This window comes from Gopherus flavomarginatus, chromosome 6 (assembly GCF_025201925.1).
Source record: "Gopherus flavomarginatus isolate rGopFla2 chromosome 6, rGopFla2.mat.asm, whole genome shotgun sequence".
In the NCBI taxonomy this organism is placed as follows: Eukaryota; Metazoa; Chordata; order Testudines; family Testudinidae; genus Gopherus; species Gopherus flavomarginatus.
Genome location: NC_066622.1, coordinates 102,351,123 through 102,373,677, shown reverse-complemented (window position 1 = coordinate 102,373,677; position 22,555 = coordinate 102,351,123). Strand labels below are relative to the sequence as shown.

The 22,555-nt window shown below is 40.3% G+C and overlaps 1 protein-coding gene across 2 annotated transcripts in view; it reads right to left on the bottom strand.

Annotated features, from left to right (window-relative positions):
- PCDH15 (protocadherin related 15) overlaps positions 1–22,555 on the bottom strand; it is a 1,406,570-nt gene that overhangs the window by 436,923 nt on the left and 947,092 nt on the right. For both annotated transcript variants that reach the window (XM_050959272.1, XM_050959271.1), the window contains one exon: positions 20,007–20,177. In XM_050959272.1, coding sequence (XP_050815229.1) covers positions 20,007–20,177 — 171 coding nt within the window. The remainder of the gene's footprint in view (positions 1–20,006; positions 20,178–22,555) is intronic.

Here is a 22,555-nt window from a genome sequence, read left to right as displayed (position 1 = left end):
GGACATGATCTGTCAAAATAGGAAGCAAGTGTGAATTTGTTTTGTCGACTTTTGGGTGTCGACATAACTGTGTATCTCAAAAGCTTGTCTCTCTCACCAACAGAAGTTGGTGCAATAAAAGATATTACCTCACCTACCTGTCTCTCTTGCATACAGTTAAAACGTTATTTAACTCACTTGAAGAAGACAGTGGCCCAGATTCTGCACTGAGGTCTTATGCAACCCCATCAACTTTAAGAAACGTGAATGTACAACTTGGGCTAGGAACATGATTGTAATTTAACAGCTATATTATAGGGTAGGCTAGTAGCATCATTTATTAACACTTCCCATTCTAAGATCATGTTTTCAGTTGCTTATAATTTTGCAAACTTTAACCATTTGGGCTTAAATTTTATATATTGGGTGTCTGCATCAGGCTGAATTATTACTTTTTTTTTTTTTTTTGGCCAAACTGTTCCTGAAAAATGAGGCTAGGGGAAAAAGCTACATTATTTTGCCAAAAAAAAAAAAAAAAGTTTGGTGATCTTTTCTTTGAATAGTGCTTGCACCTCCATATGTTGCCCCATATGTTGGAACATGGACTTGAAATTTGAAAGCTAAGTGGCCTTTGTGTCAGGGATGTAATTTTTGCCATCCATGTGAAAATCTGTCCAAATCTGTCCAAGTTATAAGCCTTTGAAAAATCAGTTCACACGTGCTTAGTAGAGATTTTAGCAACTAAAGTGTCTGAAGAGTCCATCCTTGTTGAGCATGCATGAGCCTTTCATAGCTCCTAGTGCTGCCTACACAGTGAATGAGCTTGCTCCCTCCAGTTCAGGGCTACAGGGGCAAAATTGAATTTTCCACGTAATTGCTGGTTCCAACTTCTCTGGGTCAATCTGAGACCAGACACTGGAAGTGAGAACAGGGAGTCTCTCTCTTGTGCTCTCAGTGACTCCCCTGCTGAAACCTAAGTGTGTGGAAGAGGAAGCCATCTACTTTGAATGCAGAAGAGGCAGAATCTGGACTGGGCTGAGGGAGAGGAGTAGACTGGGACAAGGAATCTGGGACTGAGAGTTGGAAGGCAGGGAGGGGAATTGGGAACGGGTTGAACAAGGAGACTGAGGAAAACACGATGGATTAGGATCAAGATGGCTAGTGGGGCATTAAGTACATAAGTAGATAAGAACGGCCATACTGGATCAGACCAAAGGTCCATCTAGCCCAGTATCCTGTCTTGGCAAACAGAGGCTAAGGACACCATCCCTGCCCATCCTGGCTGATACTCCCTCCCTCCCAGCTCTTTGGCTAAGACTGGAACTATCTGATCAAGTAGACTGGGATTAGAAGCCAGTGTGTTTGTAGAGGGGAACAGGGCAGGGAGGCAGGGGAGGCAGCTCTGACAAGAAAGCTGTAATATGAGGAGAGAAGTGGGCCTGGATGGACAAAGAAACAGGGTCAGGAAGAGGGGAGATTAAAGCCAGGAGCTAGAGAAGGAATTTGGTGTGGCGGGAGACAAACTGCACGAGGAGCTCAGCAAGGGAGACTAGAATTGGGAGCCAGTGGGAGTGGGGAGCGAGGAAGCACAGAGTAGATGAGATGGCAGGACGGAGGAAATGGGCCTGGCTGGGTAAGGAGACTGGAACCAGGGTATGGAGAGAAGGAGCGGCTAGCACTTGGCAGCAAGCCCAGAGAAGGAGATTTGTACTAGCTGGACAAAGAGAGAGAGTCTGGAAGGAGAAGCCTGAGGAGTGGACACTGGGTCTGGCCAGGCAAGGAGAATGGGACTGGCACAGGGATCCACAGAAGGGAACAAACAGAACTGGGGCAGGTTTGAAGGGATGGGAAAGAAGAGGTCAAGCTTAAGGGACTGAATGGGCAGAAGAGTCTGTACCCTCTACAGCACAGTCCTAGAGTCTGAAATGGAACGCAGTTTTCACAAATCTATCCATTCTATTGCTGTCAGAAACTATCTGTGAAACCCATGTGTAAGGTGTGTATCTCTTCCCCCTCAACTGGTGGGCCATATAGCAGTGGTAGGTTGTCATCCTGTATCAATTACTATGTTACAGAGGTCTCTGGGGAGGATTTAAAGGTCCCTACCCTACAGATGAGCCATGTGGGTGTCAATATGATGCCATCAGATGGAATTTCTGTTTTTCATTTTTCTTTTTTAAAAATACATCAGAAATTACATTAAAAACATGTTAAATTAACATTATTCAGGATGCAAAGTGGAACATTCACAAATTTAATTACATACTATTTTTCTACAGTACCCGTGCCTCATTCAGTGCACAGGATGGACCTGTTCTGGGAATGAATTGGGGTTGTGTAGTAAAGGAGGCTATTGTCTGTAGGACTCCTGTCTCATTTGTTGAGGAAGTTGTATTGTGTGTAGTCAGTGACACACAGGATTATAAGAAAAGCAGCACATTGTGGGTAAGGTTCTTGCTTCAGCCACAGAGTTCTTATGTGATGTTAGGCAAGTCACTTAAACCAAACTTTTCACATCTGGTCACTAATTGTGTTTTCCTCATTTTACGGGTGTGTGATTTCAGATTTTGAGGGTATGTCTACAGTTGTAATTAGACACATGTGGGTGGTCCATGCCAGCTGACTCAAGCTCATAGGGTTCAGGCTAAGGGGCTTTTTAATTGCAGTGTACATGTTCAGGCTTGGGCTAGAGCCCAGGATCTAGGATCCTGTGAGGTGGGAAGGTCCCAGAGCTCGGGCTGCAGCCTGAGCCCAAACATCTACCCCACAGTTAAACAGCCTCTTAGCCTGAGTCCCATTAGCCCAAGTCAGTTGGCATGGGCCAATCACAGGTGTCTAATTGCAGTGGAGAGATACCCTTACTCTGATTTGCAGAAGGGATGAGTACTCACAGTTGCAACTGAATTAAATAAGAGTTGTGCTTTGAAGATAGGAAGTGCTATATAATGCTAAGTATTCTGAAAAGAGAGGTCTAAGGTGTCTCAAATCAGGCACCCAAGATTAGGGCAGGTTTTTTTTGTTTTTTTTTACCTTAATCACTCTGTGACTCAGCTCAGGATAATACCACACTCTTACATTGCTTGCGTGTTCTGAAGATTAGTTAATGTTTGTGAAACAGTTAGATATTATAGCAATGAGCACCACAGAAAAGCCCACGAGGAAATTAATAATTTTCTCCTCAGAGCAGTGTTTGACTAATGTGCAGTAAATGAGGTATGGAGCCACACATAGAACGAGGAGAAAAGAATATTGAATAGTTACTTATTAAGTAAGCACTGCCCATTCTGGGCACTGAATGAGGCAGAGGGCATGTGGAAAAATAGATAATTAAAGACTATCATAAACCATAGGCATAAGGGGGCTAAATTAATATTGCACCAACACCCTTAATACTAGCATTTCCTAACTTATGAATGAATGTGTGACTTTGCAATTTTAATAATGTTCTTTTAATGTAGGTGGTTTTTGTTTTGTATGATATTTGAGGTATACAGAAATCATTCATGTCATCAGTAACACTAAGGGATTAACTAAAATATCAAATAACAAAGTGAAAAGGGATTGAAGTGCATCATCAACAATGCAGAATGGCACACTGGAAATAATAAACAGGTGATTGTCAGGAGTTAACCCCCAAACATCAGATATCTGTTAAACTTTAATAATTGCCAATAAATATAGGGCCAATTTACACTAGCCACTTCAGGTGACCTGGTTGCCATGTTAAAGCAATGCGTAAGGAATACAAACATGAATTTGACCCATTGTGTTTATCATCTACTGTAACTCTCCATTCCTTTCTCTACCGCAGTCTCTCCAGCGTTCCCGTATTTCATGTGTGCACTTTTGATTATTCCTGCCTACATGAATCATTTATAATTTGTTGTAATGTATCGATGCCTACCCATCTATCTAATCTGTTAACATTTTACTGTAGTAAAATCTTCTTTCCAAAGAAATTGAGATTTCTCGTGGTTTAGTATATGATCATCTAGTTCCGTTAATATGCTTAGCACAACTATCTCCTCCAAGTCAATAAAAATACTTGATAATTTTGGATTAACACACACCACTCAAACAACATTATTCTACACTTGATAATGAAACATCAATCGTCCCTTTATTATTTTAGCCAGTCATGCATCTATTTTATTGTAATTATATCTAGTCTACATTTCTATTGTTACTGTTTCACATGATATTCTTATAAATAAACAAGAGCCTACTTAAGTCAAGCTATAATATGTCTACTTCTGGGTTTTTTTATTCATTCATCTCGTTATCCTGTCAAAGAAAGAATTTCAGACAAGATTTGTTTTTGTCCAGCTCTAATTACAAACTATTTATCATCATATCATATTTTCCTCAATGTACACATGTACAAATGACTGCTTTGTTAAATTGTTTTAGCAATTTCAGGTTAACCATAATAGGAAAAATTATACCTTTGACCAGCAGTATTAAAGACTCTTTGTACTTAATTTTCAAATGACCTCAACAAAATGGTCCAAAATGTGCAGCCACATCTATATGCAGAACTACAAGATGACATATGAAAATGAATGATTTAACACACAGTGGCTTCACCTGAAAATTTTACAAGAACATTTGAATTGACATGCTATGTTTCTATATATGGCAGAGTGAATCTCAATTTCTTGAACTGTTCAATAATATTTATTTCTTGAAGTGCTATGAAATTCTGTCCTGACAGTATGCTACTTCTATCAAATCTGTGTACTTTTCCAGTACAAAGTCCATCTACATTTGTACAATATTTGTCCCTTCAAATGGAACTGGAAGAACTTTAATAGTAATTGACATGGAGAGCCCCACTAAACAAAACAAGAACAAAAAATAATTTCAGGCAAGAACTCTATGTAAATTTGTACTACAAGGCATAGATACATAGGTCTAAAATGCTTTACTCCAGCAGGTGCCCAGGACATAATTTGATTATCACATTTGATGCAAGACAGTTATGTTCTTATTTCCATGATAAAAGAGACCTCCATCTAGTAGTAGTGAAACGAACAGCACCATTTATGGAGCGTCCTGTAGTTTTACAGAATCAGCATTTATAGTCTTAAAGGTGGAGAGGGGAATGTCTGCAAATGCATTAACAGTTATGTATGGATGCATGCGAACAGGGACTGCTAACAGGGAGTTTTGCAAGGGAGTTTGGAAGGGGATTGGGAAGGGAAGGGGGGTCCCTTGTTGGTCCTACTTGTTCCCCTGTAGTCCCCTTAAAACTTATAATCCAAACCATATTCCAAAACCCCTTTCTTTAAACCACCCTTTCATTAACTAGGAGACAATGCAGGCAGAAGCCCAGCAGCAGAGTGGGGGCTATCCAGTTTATTGCACTGAGTGTATGTATGATTACCTGCCCTGTGGGCGGGTGGCATATGTGTGCAGTCGGTGCAAGGAGCTCCTGGCCCTCAGAGGCCACGTACGGACTTTGGAGGCCAGGGTGGCGGAACTAAGGGAGGCAGAGAGATAAGTAGATGAGGCTTTCTGGAACACTGTAAAATTGTCCCACCTCCGCTCAGACAGCCTCTGTGCTGTTGAGGAGGAAGAAAGGCCCACAGAAGCAGAGCAGTCAATGGGAGCAGAGGGAAACCTTCCCATAGTTGGGACCCAACTTCCAGATGGTGCTGGAGTTGCCTCTCACACTGAGATTACGTCTCTGGGGGAGGGAACTCCAGTTGCTAGGAAAAGGCAGGTGTTAGTAATGGGAGATTCGATCATTAGAAACATAGATAGCTGGATTTGTGATGACTGGGAGAACCGTATGGTGACTTGCCTGCCTGGTGCGAAGGTTGCGGATCTCTCGAGGCATCTAGACAGACTTATTTGTAGTGCTGGGGAGAAGCCGGTGGTCATGGTACATGTAGGAACCAATGACATAGGGAAGGGTAGGAGAGATGTCCTGGAAGCCAAATTTAGGCTACTAGGGAAGAGACTGAAATCCAGGACCTCTATGGTGGCATTCTCAGAAATGCTCCCAGTACTATGCGCAGGGCCAGGTAGGCAGGCAGAGCTTCAGAGTCTCAACGCGTGGAGGAGACGATGGTGTAGAGAGGAGGGGTTTACATTCATTAGGAACTGGACAAACTTTTGGGATGGGGGGAGCCTATACAGGAGAGATGGGCTCCACCTAAACCAAAGTGGAACCAGACTGCTGGCACTAAACATTAAAGAGGTTGTAGAGCAATTTTTAAACTAGGAGACGGGGGAAAGCCGACTGCTGCAGAGGAGCATGTGGATCGGACACAGACTTCTCTTAGGGGAGAGTCTGGCGATAGGGAATCTCCAGGTTATAGTCAGGAATAGAGGACGGAAGAGGATAATGTAGGGGCCGGATCAGATGATAAACTGTCACATAAAAAAGAATCTGGCACATCAGAAAAGGGCAGACAAATAAACAGAGACAAGTTTTTAAAGTGCTTGTACACAAATGCTAGAAGTCTAAATAATAAGATGGGTGAACTAGAGTGCCTTGTGATAAAGGAAGATATTGATACAACAGGCATCACAGAAACCTGGTGGACTGAGAGCAATCAATGCGACACAATCATTCCAGGGTACAAAATATATCGGAAGGACAGAACAGGTCGTGCAGGGGGAGGAGTGGCACTATATGTGAAAGAAAATGTAGATTCAAATGAAGTAAAAATCTTAAGCGAATCCACATGTTCCATAGAATTGCTATGGAAAGAAATTTCATGCTCTAATAAAAATATAACATTAGGGATCAATTATCGACCACCTGACCAGGACAGTAATAGTGATGATGAAATGCAAAGGGAAATCAGAGAGGTTATCAAAATTAAGAACCCAATAATAGAGGGGGAATTCAATTATTCCCATATTGACTGGGAACATTTCACTTCAGGACGAAATGCAGAGATAAAATTTATTGATACTTTAAATGACTGCTTCATGGAGCAGCTGGTACGGGAACCCACAAGGGGAAAGGCAACTCTAGATCTAATCCTGAGTGGAGCGCAGGAGCTGGTCCAAGAGGTAACTATAGCAGGACCGCTTGGAAATAGTGACCATAATACAATAGCATTCAACAACCCTGTGGGGGGAAGAACCCCTCAACAGCCCAACACTGTGGCACTTAATTTCAAAAGAGAGAACTATACAAAAATGAGGGGGTTAGTTAAACAAAAGTTAAAAGGTACAGTGACTACAGTGAAATCCCTGCAAGTTGCATGGGCGCTTTTTAAAGACACCATAATAGAGGCCCAACTTCAATGTATACCCCAAATTAAGAAACACAGTAAAAGAACTAAAAAAGAGCCACTGTGGCTTAACAACAATGTAAAAGAAGCAGTGAGAGATAAAAAGACTTCCTTTAAAAAAGTGGAAGTCAAATGGTAGTAAGGCAAATAGAAAGGAGCACAAACACTGCCAGCTTAAGTGCAAGAGTGTAATAAGAAAAGCCAAAGAGGAATTTGAAGAACGGCTAGCCAAAAACTCCAAACGTAATAACAAAATGTTTTTTAAGTACATCAGAAGCAGGAAGCCTGCTAAACAACCAGTGGGACCCCTTGATGATCGAGATACAAAAGGAGCGCTTAAAGACGATAAAGTCATTGCGGAGAAACTAAATGGATTCTTTGCTTCAGTCATCACGGCTGAGGATGTTAGGGAGATTCCCAAACCTGAGCCGGCTTTTGTAGGTGACAAATCTGAGGAACTGTCACAGATTGAAGTGTCACTAGAGGAAGTTTTGGAATTAATTGATAAACTCAACATTAACAAGTCACTGGGACCAGATGGCATTCACCCAAGAGTTCTGAAAGAACTCAAATGTGAAGTTGCGGAACTATTAACTAAGGTTTGTAACCTGTCCTTTAAATTGGCTTCGGTACCCTATGACTGGAAGTTAGCTAATGTAATGCCAATATTTAAAAAGGGCTCTAGAGGTGATCCCCGGCAATTACAGACCAGTTAGTCTAACATTGGTACCAGGCAAATTAGTCAAAACAATAGTTAAGAATAAAATTGTCAAGACACATAGAAAAACATAAACTGTTGAGCAATAGTCAACATGGTTTCTGTAAAGGGAAATCGCGTCTTACTAATCTATTAGAGTTTTTTGAGGGGGTCAACAAGCATGTGGACAAGGGGGATCCAGTGAATACAGTGTACTTTGATTTTCAGAAAGCCTTTGACAAGGTCCCTCACCAAAACTCTTAAGCAAAGTAAGCTGTCATGGGATAAGACGGAAGATCCTTTCATGGATTGGTAACTGGTTAAAAGATAGGAAACCAAGGATAGGAATAGATGTCAGGTCTCAGAATGGAAAGAGGTAAATAGTGGTGTCCTCCAGGGGTCTGTACTGGGACTAGTCCAATTTAACATATTCATAAATGATCTGGAAAAAGGGGTAAACAGTGAGGTGGCAAAATGTGCACATGATACAAAACTACTCAAGATAGTTAAGTCCCAGGCAGATTGTGAGGAGCTACAAAAGGATCTCTCAAAACTAGGAGACTGGGCAACAAAATGGCAGATGAAATTCAGTGCTGATAATTGCAAAGTAATGCACACAGGAAAACATAATCCCAAATATATGTATAAAATGAGGGGGTCTAAATTAGCTGTTACCACTCAAGAAAGAGATCTTGGATTCATTGTGGATACTTCTCTGAAAACTCAATCCACTCAATGCACAGTGGCAGTCAAAACAGTGAACAGAATGTTGAGCATTATTAAGAAAGGGATTGATAATAGGACAGAAAATATCATACTGCCGCTATATAAATCCATGATACACCAACATCTTGAATACTGCACGCAGTTGTGGTCGCTCCATCTGAAAAAATATATATTGGAATTGGAAAAGGTTCAGAAAAGGGAAAAAAATGATTAGGGGTATGGAACAGGTTCCATATGAGGAGAGATTAACAAGACTGGGTCTTTTCATCTTGGAAAGGAGACGACTAAGCGGGAATATGATTGAGGTATACGAAATCATGACTGGTGTGGAGAAAGTAAATAAGGAAGTGTTATTTACTCCTTCTCATAACACAAGAACTATGGGTCACCAAATGTAATTAATAGGCAGCATGTTTAAAACAAACAAAAGGAAGTATTTCTTCACACAACGCACAGTTAACCTGTGGAACTCTTTGCTAGACGCTGTTGTGAAGGTGAAGACTATAACAGGGTTCCAAAAAGAACTAGATACATTCATGGAGGATAGGTCCATCAATGGCTATTAGTCAGGATGGGCAGGGATGGTATCGCTAGCCTCTGTTTGCCAGAAGCTAGGAATAAGCGACAGGAAATGGATCATTTGATGATTACCTTCTCCGTTCATTCACTCATGCTCTTATATTCACACATAGACTATAATAAACATGTAAGCCCTTACTATTGTACATATCAAAGGCATTCAGGAATCTTATTTAGCAAACTCTCTCAAACATTGACAAAGAATCCTGTGGCATCTTACAGACTAACAGAAGTACTGGAGCATAAGCTTTCGTGGGTGAATACTCAGTTCGTCAGATGCGTGTATTCACCCACGAAAGCTTATGCTTCAATACTTCTGTTAGTTTATAAGGTGCCACAGGACTCTGACACTTTTTATAGATCCAGACTAACACGGCAACCCCTCTGATACTCTCTCAAACATTGTACAGACTGCACTATTTTTTTGGCTGACCTGTCAAACCAAAGTTTAAGCCTTTTGAAATGTAAATGAAGTTTCTTATTTCTGAAAGTAAAGGTCTTATATATTATGGATTCTGGGATGTTCTTCCTGAAAATCAAAAGCAAACTGATTTTCTCCATAGCTTTTCAATTTTGGTTTTCAGGTGTTTGTTTTTTCATCTAAAAGTGAAAAATTTCTGTGGAAAGCAGACACTTGGTGGGGAAAAATTGTCAAAAAATTGTAGACAGTTTTTTCTACCAATTAGCTCTTATATATATTACAAAATATAATGTGTTATGATCAACGAATTAACTTTTAGTGGTGTGATACTGTTACCATTTAAGTCCTTACAAAATAGTTTGTAACTAAAAAAACTAACAGGAAAGCAATATAGATAGGAAATTTTACTGACATAATGGGCTAACTTTGCGAGAGGTTTTTAATGTCACCACGTTCTGGCTTTTGGACAACAAACAGCTCTTCCCCATGTGCAACTAACATGCCTGACAACCATTTAAGGACAAAAACAGACACTGTCCCCTAAGCAGGACCCTACCACTAATACTGAATAGGTGAAAACAGTGTGTGAGATGTACATACAAAATGTGCAACGATCTTGTTTGGTTTTAGCCATGTCTGAAAACAGTTCTAAGTATGGTTTCAAACCCTGATGTCAGTAAAGCTGCTCTCAAAATTATTCACTTGTTCTTCAGACCTAAGTATGTTCTGGCTCTCAGAAGTCAAATGATTAGTATGTTTCTGAAAGGTAACTGAAGCACAAGTTATTTAATCTTCATTATTTTAAAAGAGATAAAAGCCCTGATTAGCTTGTGCTGCGACGAGCAGCATGATCATATTAATTCACACTCAGTCTGACCTAAATCCTAACCACAGGTGAAACTTTGATATACAACAGTCACTTCCACACCTAATTAACATTTCAAGTAACATAACTGCTTGCCCATCTGGTGAGAAACAATGCAAAGATCCTCCGCAAGTCTCACAATATTTCTATATTAAAACAAGTGGCAATTTCTTTTAATTAGCCCTGCCATTCTTGGTGCAGCCCCAGATATAAAAATTAATGACCTATAAACTCACATCTTTATAATTTTAACCTTTTTATGCTTCACTTGTTTTCAGTGACATTTACTAAACACATACTTATCAGAAGACTGCACATGGTGGACAGGCAATTTATCAAAAAAAAGAAAGGATAGAGAAATAGAATACAGTGACAAAGCTCTTTATGAAACCTGCACTAGCTGACAATCAACAGCTTATCAAAGCCTTCTGTTTTGACATTGCTGAAAGAGGTGTCCTATTAAAATGCTGCTAATGCAAAATCACTGATTTTGTTAAGTTAGAACATCTACTATCTAGCAATTCTGCTATAATTCTGTTGAAGCTTTAAACTTCCCCTTCGTGTTGTACTTAACAATACTCTGTGATGCTCTGTCCTGTGATAGGAAAGGGTCAAGCCATCAACAAATACAAAACAAACTTAGTTTTTGTTTTGTTTTTATCTACAAGATTACAAGGGAATGATTTTTCCCAGAGAGAGTCCTTTAATTCTGAATAGCTTTCCACTTTCCAAAGCAATCTAAGAATGGATATCAGTTTGTCATGCATCTATGTTTATAATTAATAAGCAAAATTGCTATCTGTTGGCTAGCTATATAGCATATTGCTTGGATATAACAAATAAATTGCTGTTTTAAATAATTATAAAAAGCACACGCATTTCTGTGACAGGTACATATTGGTCAATCTTAATTTATCCTTTTCCAATCTAATGGCCTCAGATCCCACCTAAAATCCTATAACATTGCCATCCCCTTTAAAATGAGCCAAATTGCTCATTTTTAAGCCAGTGGCAATGAGATTGTTTAAAGGCCTCCACTATGAGACAGAAGTTTTCATTTCTGAATTACTGTAAATAAGCAATCAAAGAAGGTAAAGGACAATTCCACTGTTAATGCATTTCTCTTGTTATCTCATACAGCATGGCTGGAGTCGTTTATAACTGACAATGTGCTGCCTACCCACTGATTTCTGGCTATTAAGTATGCAGGATTCCATTTGTATTATAATTTAGTATTTGACCGCATGTTGTCTTGCCTAAGTGATTCTAATCTAATTAACATTAAGAACTGTGAGGTTTTCTAAATCAATGTTTTTCAGCTACACAACTAAAACTGAACCTGTGTGTGTCTCTCTCAGGTAACTCAACCTTTTAAAAAATAATATACTTACATATATTTTGTGAGGCATAACATGTTTTGAGAGCTTGGAGGAAAGACATGTTAGTTGGTACAATATATTACAAAATTTTCACCAGACTTTTTAAAAAACTTAACTTTATTAAAGACCCAGTCCTAAGTCTGTATTGTACATATTAGCAAATGGTCAAAAATGATGAGTAAAAAATGGGTGTGTTGCAGTGTGGCTACCAAATTATTCCTGCCCAGTAATAAGGAAGATGTACAGTAGATAAATACAGCCTTAACTTGATGAGGATTGTTTAAATCCATGTCTTCTCAGGCACACCTAAACTCCACCAAAACACTGCTCCTATTTACCCTGCACAATAGTGAGTAATGTAAGCATGTTCACACAAAGGGCTTCAAATTTATTAGTTTTCAGGGTGGAAAACTAAATCTCATGCACCTTGCTGTGTTCCATCCAAGAACATACAGGGATACAGTGCTTTCAAGAACTTACACATATTCTTGATGTCTCCTGTAATGATAAAATGAACAAAAGCCTCAGTGTGAAAATGGAAAACAAAACCTTACAAAATTCTATCTTTACAAAAAGTTCAGCAGGTGCAGCACACTGAAGCAGACTATATTACATATCTCACTGCATCCATCACTGAGATGCCATAGCAATTGGAAAAAATGGTTAAAAACTGCAAGGCTTTGGTCTTACTTTGTGTGTAGGAGGAATATGATGTTTGAGACCTCAGGAGAGAAAGGGCATACACAGATATAAAGTAATGAAATGCCAAACAATAAAACCATAAGAAGGGATTACAAATGATCTTTAATAAAATGGATTACAAGGAACAGAAAAGTGACAGCAGTAATTAAATCTGTCATTTCATCAATTAAAAACTGAGATCAATGTGATGTTTAAAAGGACATTGAACCTCAAACTCGGTGGCTATTTGGAGCAACTGTTTTTAATATAAGAATCACTGATGTGAAGAATTGCTCAGTTTGTGATTATCTATAGGATTTATTCATCTAATATCAATTAATCAATTTGTACCAATAGAATATAGCATTTATAGCCATTAAAAGCTGTTACTAAAATCCAGAACATGCTTTTGGAAGTACTTGGCTTTTTAGGATCTTTATGCTACTTTTAAAACACAGAATCTAATGTAAAATTGCTAAACAGCTACAATGGACTTTTTTTCTTCTAAACATACTTTCATTTATTCTATTTTGAGTACTTCCTTGTGAGATTATTCCATTGTCCAAATTTGCATTTAAAAGTTTACACCTTGTAATGCTTCTTAGAGTTTTAATTCTTAACGTTTCTTTGAATACGTTCAGATGTAGAATTTATTTTTATTGTAATCTTTGGTATTTTATGCCACATGTAACTTCTAGGTAGATTCTGTGTACTTATTATATGTTATTTCTGTAGTTTCAATTATACCCTCTTGTATTAGAATCTTTTATACTCTGGAACAGATTTGTGACATCCACCTTTTCTTTGCCCTTCAAAGTGTTGTATATCTTAGTCATGGTCACTATTCATTTCCTCTTTAGTAATAAATATACACCTAATATTCTCAGAGGAACATGTAACCTAAACAAAATAAAATAAATCACATCTGATATTTTTAATCTTCTATTATTAAAAGTAGCTTCTAAGCCGATTATAACTGAAATTTTTTTTTATTTTTCACTTGGGTTACTTTGTGTATTTTATATATAAAATGCTGTAACCATTTTCACTTTTCCTCCTATAAAGGAAGTTTCCATCTGTTTTTGTTTCACACAGTAAAAGGTATGTAATCTATGCAGATACTCCAGCACTACATATCAGGCCTGAAGCCATTTAGAAGGAAATGAGCGGCAGCAGGTCCCAAAGTGCCCTATATAAACTTGATACAGGGAGTAAGGATAGTTAAGATGCATGTGCAGATCATACAAAACCCGCTGGCAAAAGTGCATGGAATGTATATGCACCTAAGGTGGAGTACCCATAGGTACAAGCAGCTGAAGAAGAGGACTAAGGTGCATGCCTGTGAGTGGAGGAGAGGATATGTACTGTTAGATGGCTGAACTCTTTTCCTTGATTCTGTATAGGTATGCTGTTTGTATGAAACCTAATTTCCCCCAAAGTTTTTGTATATTCATTTTCTGTGTATTTTAATAATGGTTTATTGAGATTTAGAGGTAGTAAGCAGACCTGTTGGGGACAGGTAATGCAGCTAATGGAGAATATTTTATCTATCAACAGCTATGTATACACAAGCAGCAAAGAGTCCTGTGGCACCTTATAGACTAACAGACGTATTGGAGCATGAGCTTTTGTGGGTGAATACTCACTTCGTCGGATGCATGTAGTGGAAATTTCCAGAGGCAGGTATATATATGCAAGCAAGAAGCAGGCTAGAGATAATGAGGTTGGTTCAATCAGGGAGGATGAGGCCCTCTTCTAGCAGTTGAGGTGTGAAAACCAAGAGAGGAGAAACTGGTTTTGTAGTTGGCAAGCCATTCATAGTCTTTGTTTAATCCTGAGCGGATGGTGTCAAATTTGCAGATGAATTGAAGCTCAGCAGTTTCTCTTTGGAATCTGGTCCTGAAGTTTTTTTGCTGCAGGATGGCTACCTTTAAATCTGCTATTGTGTGTCCAGGGAGATTGGAGTGTTCTCCTACAGGTTTTTGTATATTGCCATTCCTAATATGTGTGTTGTTTCCATTTATCCTTTTCTGTAGGGACTGTCCAGTTTGGCTGATGTACATAGCAGAGGGGCATTGCTGGCATATGATGGCATATATTACATTGGTGGACGTACAGGTGAATGAACCGGTGATGGTGTCCTGTGATGGTGTCGCTGGTGTAGATATGTGGGTAGAGTTGGCATCGAGGTTTGTGGCATGGATTGGTTCCTGAGTTAGAGTTACTACGGTGCAGTGTGCAGTTACTGCTGAGAATATGCGTCAGGTTGGCAGGTTGTCTGCGGGCAAGGACTGGCCTGCCACCCAAGACCTGTGAAAGTGAGGGATCATTGTCCAGGATGGGTTGTAGATCCCTGATGATGCATTGGAGGGGTTTTAGCTGAGGACTGTAGGTGATGGCCAGTGGAGTTCTGTTGGTTTCTTTCTTGGGTTTGTCTTGTAGTAGGAAGCTTCTGGGTACAGGCCTGGCTCTGTTGATCTGTTTCCTTATTTCCTCATGTGGGTATTGTAGTTTTGAGAATGCTTGGTGAAGATTTTGTAGGTGTTGGTCTCTGTCTGAGCGATTGGAGCAGATGCGGTTGTACCTCAGTGCTTGGCTGTAGACAATGGATTGTGTGATGTGCCCAGGATGGAAGCTGGAGGCACGAAGGTAGACATAGCGGCCCGTAGGTTTGCGGTAAAGGGTGGTGTTAACATGACCATCACTTATTTGTACCGTGGACCTCCCATGTAGATTGGTCCAGGCTGAGGCTGATGGTGGGGTGGAAGCTGTTGAAATCGTGGTGGAATTTTTCCAGAGTCTCCTTCCCATGGGTCCATGTGATAAAGACCCAGGGAGGGGAAAGTCTGGGGGGGGGAAGGAGGGGTGATGGTTTATTTCTCCTTGTTTTAAGACCCAAGGAGTTTGGGTCTTGGGTTCTCCAGGGAAGGTTTTGGGAGAACAGGAAGTATGCTAAACACTATATTTTTGGCTGGTGGCAGTGTACCAAATTTAAGCTAGTAATTAAGCTTAAAAGTGATCATGCAGGTCCCCACTTTTAGGACGCTAAAGTTCAAAGTGGGGAAATAACCTTGACAGGGCTCATCACCAAAACCCAAGTCAGTATAGAATTGAATATAAAGTATCTAGCACATGCAATAGATGATAAAGGATTGCATCTAAATTCTAAAAAATATATTGCAGTCATAAGTCTAGGAAATGAAAAATATTTCTGAACTCTAACCAATTTTAGATCTGTTATATTATTTTGTTAATTTTTAGAAAACTTTAAAATACATTACTTACTAGAAATGGATCAGCTCCAGAAAAGCTGAAACAATGCTTTCAATGAATGGAAAGAGCTACCATGTGATATATTAGCTATGCACTGGTGTATCACATCATAATTTAGTCCATATTGCTGAAGAAGTGCCTCACCATATGATGTTGAGCTATAACACTACATGAAGATGGCAAAGAGAAACCGTCGCCTTTGTCTCTAGAACTTCAACAAGCTGTGACTAAAAATACACAAAAATTGAAAAAAGGGTCTCAAATATGAAAATTCTATAAATATCTCTCTGAAACAAAATTTACATAAACCATTCATGGTATTCTAAGTTCCAAATCAGTCATACCTAAGTTGAAATGTATTGAGGATTCAACAATTGGTATTGATCTTGTTTGTCATGTAGTTTCAAAATATGGTAAATCAGCAAAGCATGCTAATCTTGATGGTTTATCTGTTGAACTTCATGTGGTAGGCATGAGTTTTTCTCTTGCTATATAAGTAGCAATAACCTAAAGGTCTGAACAAGTGTCACATTTGTATGATTTTTATCTTTGCTTTTTTAAAGGTCGCTCTCCCCTTTAGGACCTGATTTAAAGCCCCCTGAAGTCAATGGAAGGACTTCTGGCCATTGGATCAAGCCCATAGTTTTTTGTCTTGTTTTCAGCTATGAGTTTGCTGCCAAAGCATTTAATGCTCTGGCCTTTTTACAGAGTTGTCACACAACATTACAGCAGCTTGATGTTATTAATAATGTTTTACACACTACCTTAAACTCATATTATAGTGTTAAAAAGTTAGTTAGGTAAAATATTGGTGGTGGTGTTGCAGAAATGTCAGTCCCGAACAATCCATTACCAGTTTTCAGATAATTTGTTTCATTTTGAGTCTTAAATACTGCCAAAAGTGAGTGGTTAACAACAGTACCTTACAGACTGAAAGGGCAGTATTGCTATTATAAACATATAATTTTACTCACAACAAGCAAATAAGAAAGAAAGAAAGAAAGAAAGAAAGAAAGAAAGGCCTCTGATACCCTTTGCTGGTCTGCTTGAGAGACTGGCAGTTTTGGGGCAGTTGGTATTCATCCTCTGCAAGCAGCAAATACCTAGAATATGTTTCTACAGGTGTACAAATACTAATTATACAGCTTGTAGCAGATTTAACATTGTTAATAAACTGGCATGAATCAATCCCAGTCCTAGAAGGCATAATATAAACCCTGACATTGTTTGGGGTATAAATAAATCAGTTCTCTGGTAACAAAGCAGCCCATTAATTTTGCCTGCCTCTTCTATCACTCCAGCCAAAGACAGAAAACAAAGTACACCCTATGTGGATTCCTTCCATGTTGCCAATGTAACAAGCTGCTCTAGAGTCACTGAAGAAAATAATTACATTAGAAAAATAATCTGGGTTTTACATCAGAGAAAGCTTTGACAGAAGCCAGCTAAAGATAATTAATCTTAGAAGACTGAAAAAAAATGCTTATTATTACAACCACATTTAATACTGTGCTTATAAATGCTTTATTTTAGGGTCAATTCAGTGGAGTATATTATCTTTTAAATGAAACATCTTCATCCAAGCAACTATATCGAAATAATTTAAGCTTAAAACTTCATTGTTTGGGATTCATTATTATTTCCTGTATTATTCACTGTAAAGAAATGTACCCCCTCTGCAACAATGCTGAAATACAAACAGGACATTTATTGTGCATAGGAAATGGACGAGGCCATGCAGAAGGACCAGGATCAGGAGGGGAGTGGAAGTCCACACTGAAGTCTGGTTGGGACACTGCAAGGGGGAACCCAGTCACCAAAGAGCCAAAATCTGGGTGATAATTGGTAAAAACATTAATACTGTTTTTTTCCAAGACCTAGGGATTTTTTGGGGAAAAAAATCAGTCAGTACTGAAAATGATGGGCCTTAAGTATGTGTGGGAACAGTGAAAGGTCTTTTCCAGCAAAACATTTAAACAGAGTTGCACTTTAAGTAAATGAGTGGTCTTACTGAAGCCATTGGGATACCTCATGTAATTATGCTTCGCTGGATGGGAGAACAAGTTTCTCTAACACCCTGCTTATGTACCTCAACTGATGACAAAGTGATGTGAAAAGGTATTTCAGTTTTCATGGTCTATTCTGAAATGGTTTGCGGTGGAACTAATTAATCCTTTTATAGTCTAAGAGTTCTCCACAACAACAGTGGTGTTCCAGGTTATCTACTACAGAATCTTCTCTTAACTTCTTCTATGAACAGCTACTTTTATTTTGATCTGTAAGGAAGAAGTTAAAACATACTGTGCTTTTTATAAATATTTAAACTTGTGTAATAGATATGGCCTTTTTGAAATGCATTTTTTCCATAACCTAGTTCTGCTATTTCATTAATTTTAGTAGACTGTTAACTTGCTTCTAACTCGGTCTGCACTGCAAAAAAGGCTTCAAGCTTTGCCAATAGCTTGGGGTGGCCTCTGAAGTCAATGAAAACCACGGAGGTAACTAGCAAACCATTTCCAACTCTCTCAGAAGATTAAGAAGTGTCAGATAAAAGTTGAAAAGATAAAAGAAATAGTTTAGGATTTTGAAGGCTTAGTGGAGGAAAAGTTTTGCTATTATACAGTTAGAATCATCATGTCCTGTTTAGCCAACTGTGATAGCAGGGATAATGTATTGGATATGAAATCCTACAGTTTTGCCAGAAGTGGCAAAAATCATGGTTTGAGTATAGAGTCCATATGAGCAAAGCAAAGAGAAGTACTCCTGAAAGCTGATAAACCAAATTGACCCCAGATGCAAGTCCAATGAAATCACTATACTTACACAAGGTGTAAATCTAATCCAATATAAGTGCCTGCCCCCACTTGTTTCTTAGATTGCTATGTTTGAGAATGTTATTTCCAGCAGAGTTTGAAGTTCACCTCATTAAGTTAGGTCCTCCTGATCCTGCAAATATTTACTCATGGGAATAAGTTATGTGAGTAGTCCCATTGAAGTCAATACTTCTTGTGTCAGTGAAGTTTTACGCATAAGTTCTTGAAGGACTGGGGCCTTAAGTTCTAAACTTACAATGCAGGGAACAGGACAATCAGCACTATATGAATGGATTGTGACAATAGTAATAGCTTTCATCAACTTCATTGTACCTTCAAAAAGCTATTTTCCCAAAAAGAGTTTCATTTTTTTTCAACGAAAGAAAAATTTTGACTGTTTTATACAGCATAAGTTACAGAAAAAACCCAAATAGAGGATATCTGAAATGTCCTTTCTTCCATAAATAGTGCTCCTACTAATGGAATATGAAGTTAAATATCTGTAGGAGACTGGCTAAAATCTGACCCAAGTCAACAGTACTACAGTTTATTATCTTATGTTAACAGTTATTCAGTTGTGATATGAATTAGCAGACTCAGTCCTAGTCACTAGTCATTACGGCTAATGAACACCCTCTTGGCCTTCTCCACAATGAGGCCAAACAATGGATAGGCATGGAGACTAGATGTTAAATCATGTAGGTGCTCCCTCCAGACCATAACATACCTAGGCCTAAAATCATAACACTGAGTTGGAATCTTTAGATCCAAAACACATGCCTCTACCACTTGAGTTAACAGACCAACAGGTATTAGAAGTGGGCTCCTATCCTCTATATAGAGCAGGTCTGAGAGAGGAATGACACACACATGTTGTCAGTGGTTTCACAGCTCTTTGTCAGGCAGCAGAAGAATGTTTTATATCAGGAATACTTGGTTCCATTCTAGATCCTAGAGGACAGCATACCCTAGTGCTTTAAAACCTTTCTGTTCCTGTGCCCCACAGCTTGCCCTTTTCTGTCCCTGCCCCATCAAACCTGTCCCTCTGCTCCTGTCACCTCTTTGTTCCCAGAGACCTCAGCTTGTCCCTGTCTCTCAATTCCATCTGCAAACTTCAAATTGAGTGCTGAGGTGGCTCACCCCACTAGAACCTCACTCAGCCCTAGATGTGTATTTCACGCCTGCAAATGGAAGCACTTATTCTAATTAGGAACACAATAACTAATAAAAATGTATAATAGTTTCCCATTTTGTCTGTAGAAAAACATAATACCGGTACTTGTTTAGGAAAGAGTGAGGGAGAAATTAAGAACCCAAGAAAGAGTTCATTGAGCACTTACAGGATCAGTGAACTCTGGTAAGCTGGCTTGGTAGGTGAGTGGCCTACAGTCACGAGTGTTATTCACTAAGACACACGGGAGAAACATTGGTCCAAGATCATCTCCATCAAGCACATCAACTGTGAGGGTGGTTGTACTTGTTCTTCGTTCATTAAGATTTTGAGCCCGGTCCTGTGGAGGAAAAGGGTATTTCTATAAATATGATTTAGAGAGTTTAGAACACAGTCCACACAAAAACATTTTTTAACTTAACGTTAAGATTGATCATGAACATATCCTACCAAAACAATCATGAAAGATCGGGGAAATTGTTAGTTACAGAAGCATTAACTTGGACGTCACCTCCATGCTCCCCATCATCACAACCATACAAATCCACTTGCTCATTATGAATGCCACAACACCATATTCTCTTCCAATATCAAATCTGCTCTCCTCCAAAGTTGAAGAAAATATGAGACAAACCTCAAAAAAGTCATGGGTTCTTTTTTAAAAAGATTAAATCAAGACTTTGAGTGTCTCTTCTAATTAACTCCCTTTGCCCATCTTCAATGTGTGTGAGATGACAGTTCTGCCAGTTCTTGCAAATTCATACTGAATAAGGAGATTTTGTCTCTCACTGTATGAGCCGTTGCTAAGGAACCCAACTAAGACTAGACCCCTTTGTGCTAGGCAGTGTACAAACACATGGCAAGAGACAATCCTTGCCCTGAAGAGCTTCCGGTCTATGGAAAAGCACAATGGTGAGCTTGTGACATGAGAACTAGAACTAAGATTCAGCCTCATCTCACATAAGAGCTACCAAACTACTATTAGATAGGGAATAGCATTTAAGCCCTGCTGAACTGGGCAGGTTCAAACTGGTAACCCTAGAAGTAAAGTGTCCCCTGTCCTACAGATCTACCAAAACATTCACCAGATGAATTCCTGGCCCAAAAAACTAGGAATAAAATGTTGGGAGTCTGCAGTATCACGTGTCAAGAGACAAATACAGGGAGTGAGGGTGCAAAGCTTGCTGAGACCATGCATGAACAGGGGCTGGTGAAGTAGGGTGAGCAACAGATTTGGGGAGTGAATGCAGGTTGTGCAGCCATCATATTTTAGCAAATGTCCATTGGCGTTTACCCTTGGTTTCCAATGGTGTAAGTTAAAGCAGTTATGAAGACCATTATATCACTTTATTTAATATTTATATAAACAGCCTAAATCAGAGATTAGTCTTGAGTTCTACATACCTAAAGTTTGAAGTGTTAGACGTGATGCAGTAGGGACTGTCTGTGTGGGGAGTGGGAGAGCAGGGGAGGACTTTAGGAGATGGACGATGCCAGAGCCTGTAACCTGAGCTAGGTAAGGGAGGGGAAAGGTCAACACCTTTGCCCGGGAAGGGGAAAAAGGAAGGGAGTGGCAGGAGGGAAGCAGTTTGAGTTTGGGCTTGGGGCTGTGTGGGCGGAATTCAGGGTATCCTAGCTAGGATCCAAGCACCCTGAAAGCCCAGAAGGACTCGGTGGAGGGGTCCTGACTGTGCCTGCAAGCTCTGCTGTAACCTGTGTTCCTGTTGTCCAATAAACCTTCTGTTTTACTGGCTGGCTGAGAGTCACTGTGGGTCCCAGGAAGAGGGGTGCAGGGCCGGACTCCCCCACACTCCGTGACAACTGGTGGCAGCGGTGGGATATACTGCACCCCGTGGACGGCGCTTCCTGCAGTAAGTGACTGGGGAGCAGTAAAACGAAGGGGTGGTTAACCCCTGGGAGTGTGTGCCCAGTGAGAAGGACTTTGCAGTAACAGGGTCCCCCGGGGGATTGCAGCGAGCGGTCCCAGGGGCGGAGGAGTCTGCAGCTCGACCCTGGCAGAGAGGTGGTGACCTCAAGAAGGGCTGGTGCACTAGGGGTCCCCCTGGAAACCGTGGGGAGCGGCGAGCACCCCGGCCTGTGAGTGACCAGCAGGAAGATGTATGCCAAGCGGCGCAAGTGTGACCTGGTGGAGCTGTGCAAGCAGAGGGGGCTGCACCCAGGGAGACGCACCAAGGACCAGCTGATTGCCCAGCTGGAGGAGGGAGACCGCATGAATGAACGGAGCCCTGTCGCTGAGGGAAGCAGCCGAGCAGATGCCGCGCAGGCACCAGTGTCTGTCCCCGCTGGGAGTGGTCAGCCGGCGGACGAGGGCTTCCCAAGACCCCCCCTTCCTAGGCGTAGAGGAAGGGCGGGGAGGAGCCCAGTGTATACCGAGGGCACCGTGACACCCCCGGCCAGCAGGGGATCTGCCCGGCGAAGCCCACCCCCCAGCAGGGGATCCTCCCGGCAACGCTCAGCATCCGTGGAGCGGATGCGGCTGGAATATGAAAGGGAGCTGAGACGGGAGGAGCTCGAGTTAAAGAGGCGAGAGCTGGAGGAGAAGGCGAAACAGCGTGAACATGAGGAGAACCAGCGTAAACATGAGGAGAACCAGCGTAAACATGAGGAGAACCAGCGCCAGCGTGAGCAGGAGGAGAAGGAGAACCAGCGTAAACATGAGCGGGAGGAGAAGGAGAAACAGCGTAAACATGAGCTGGA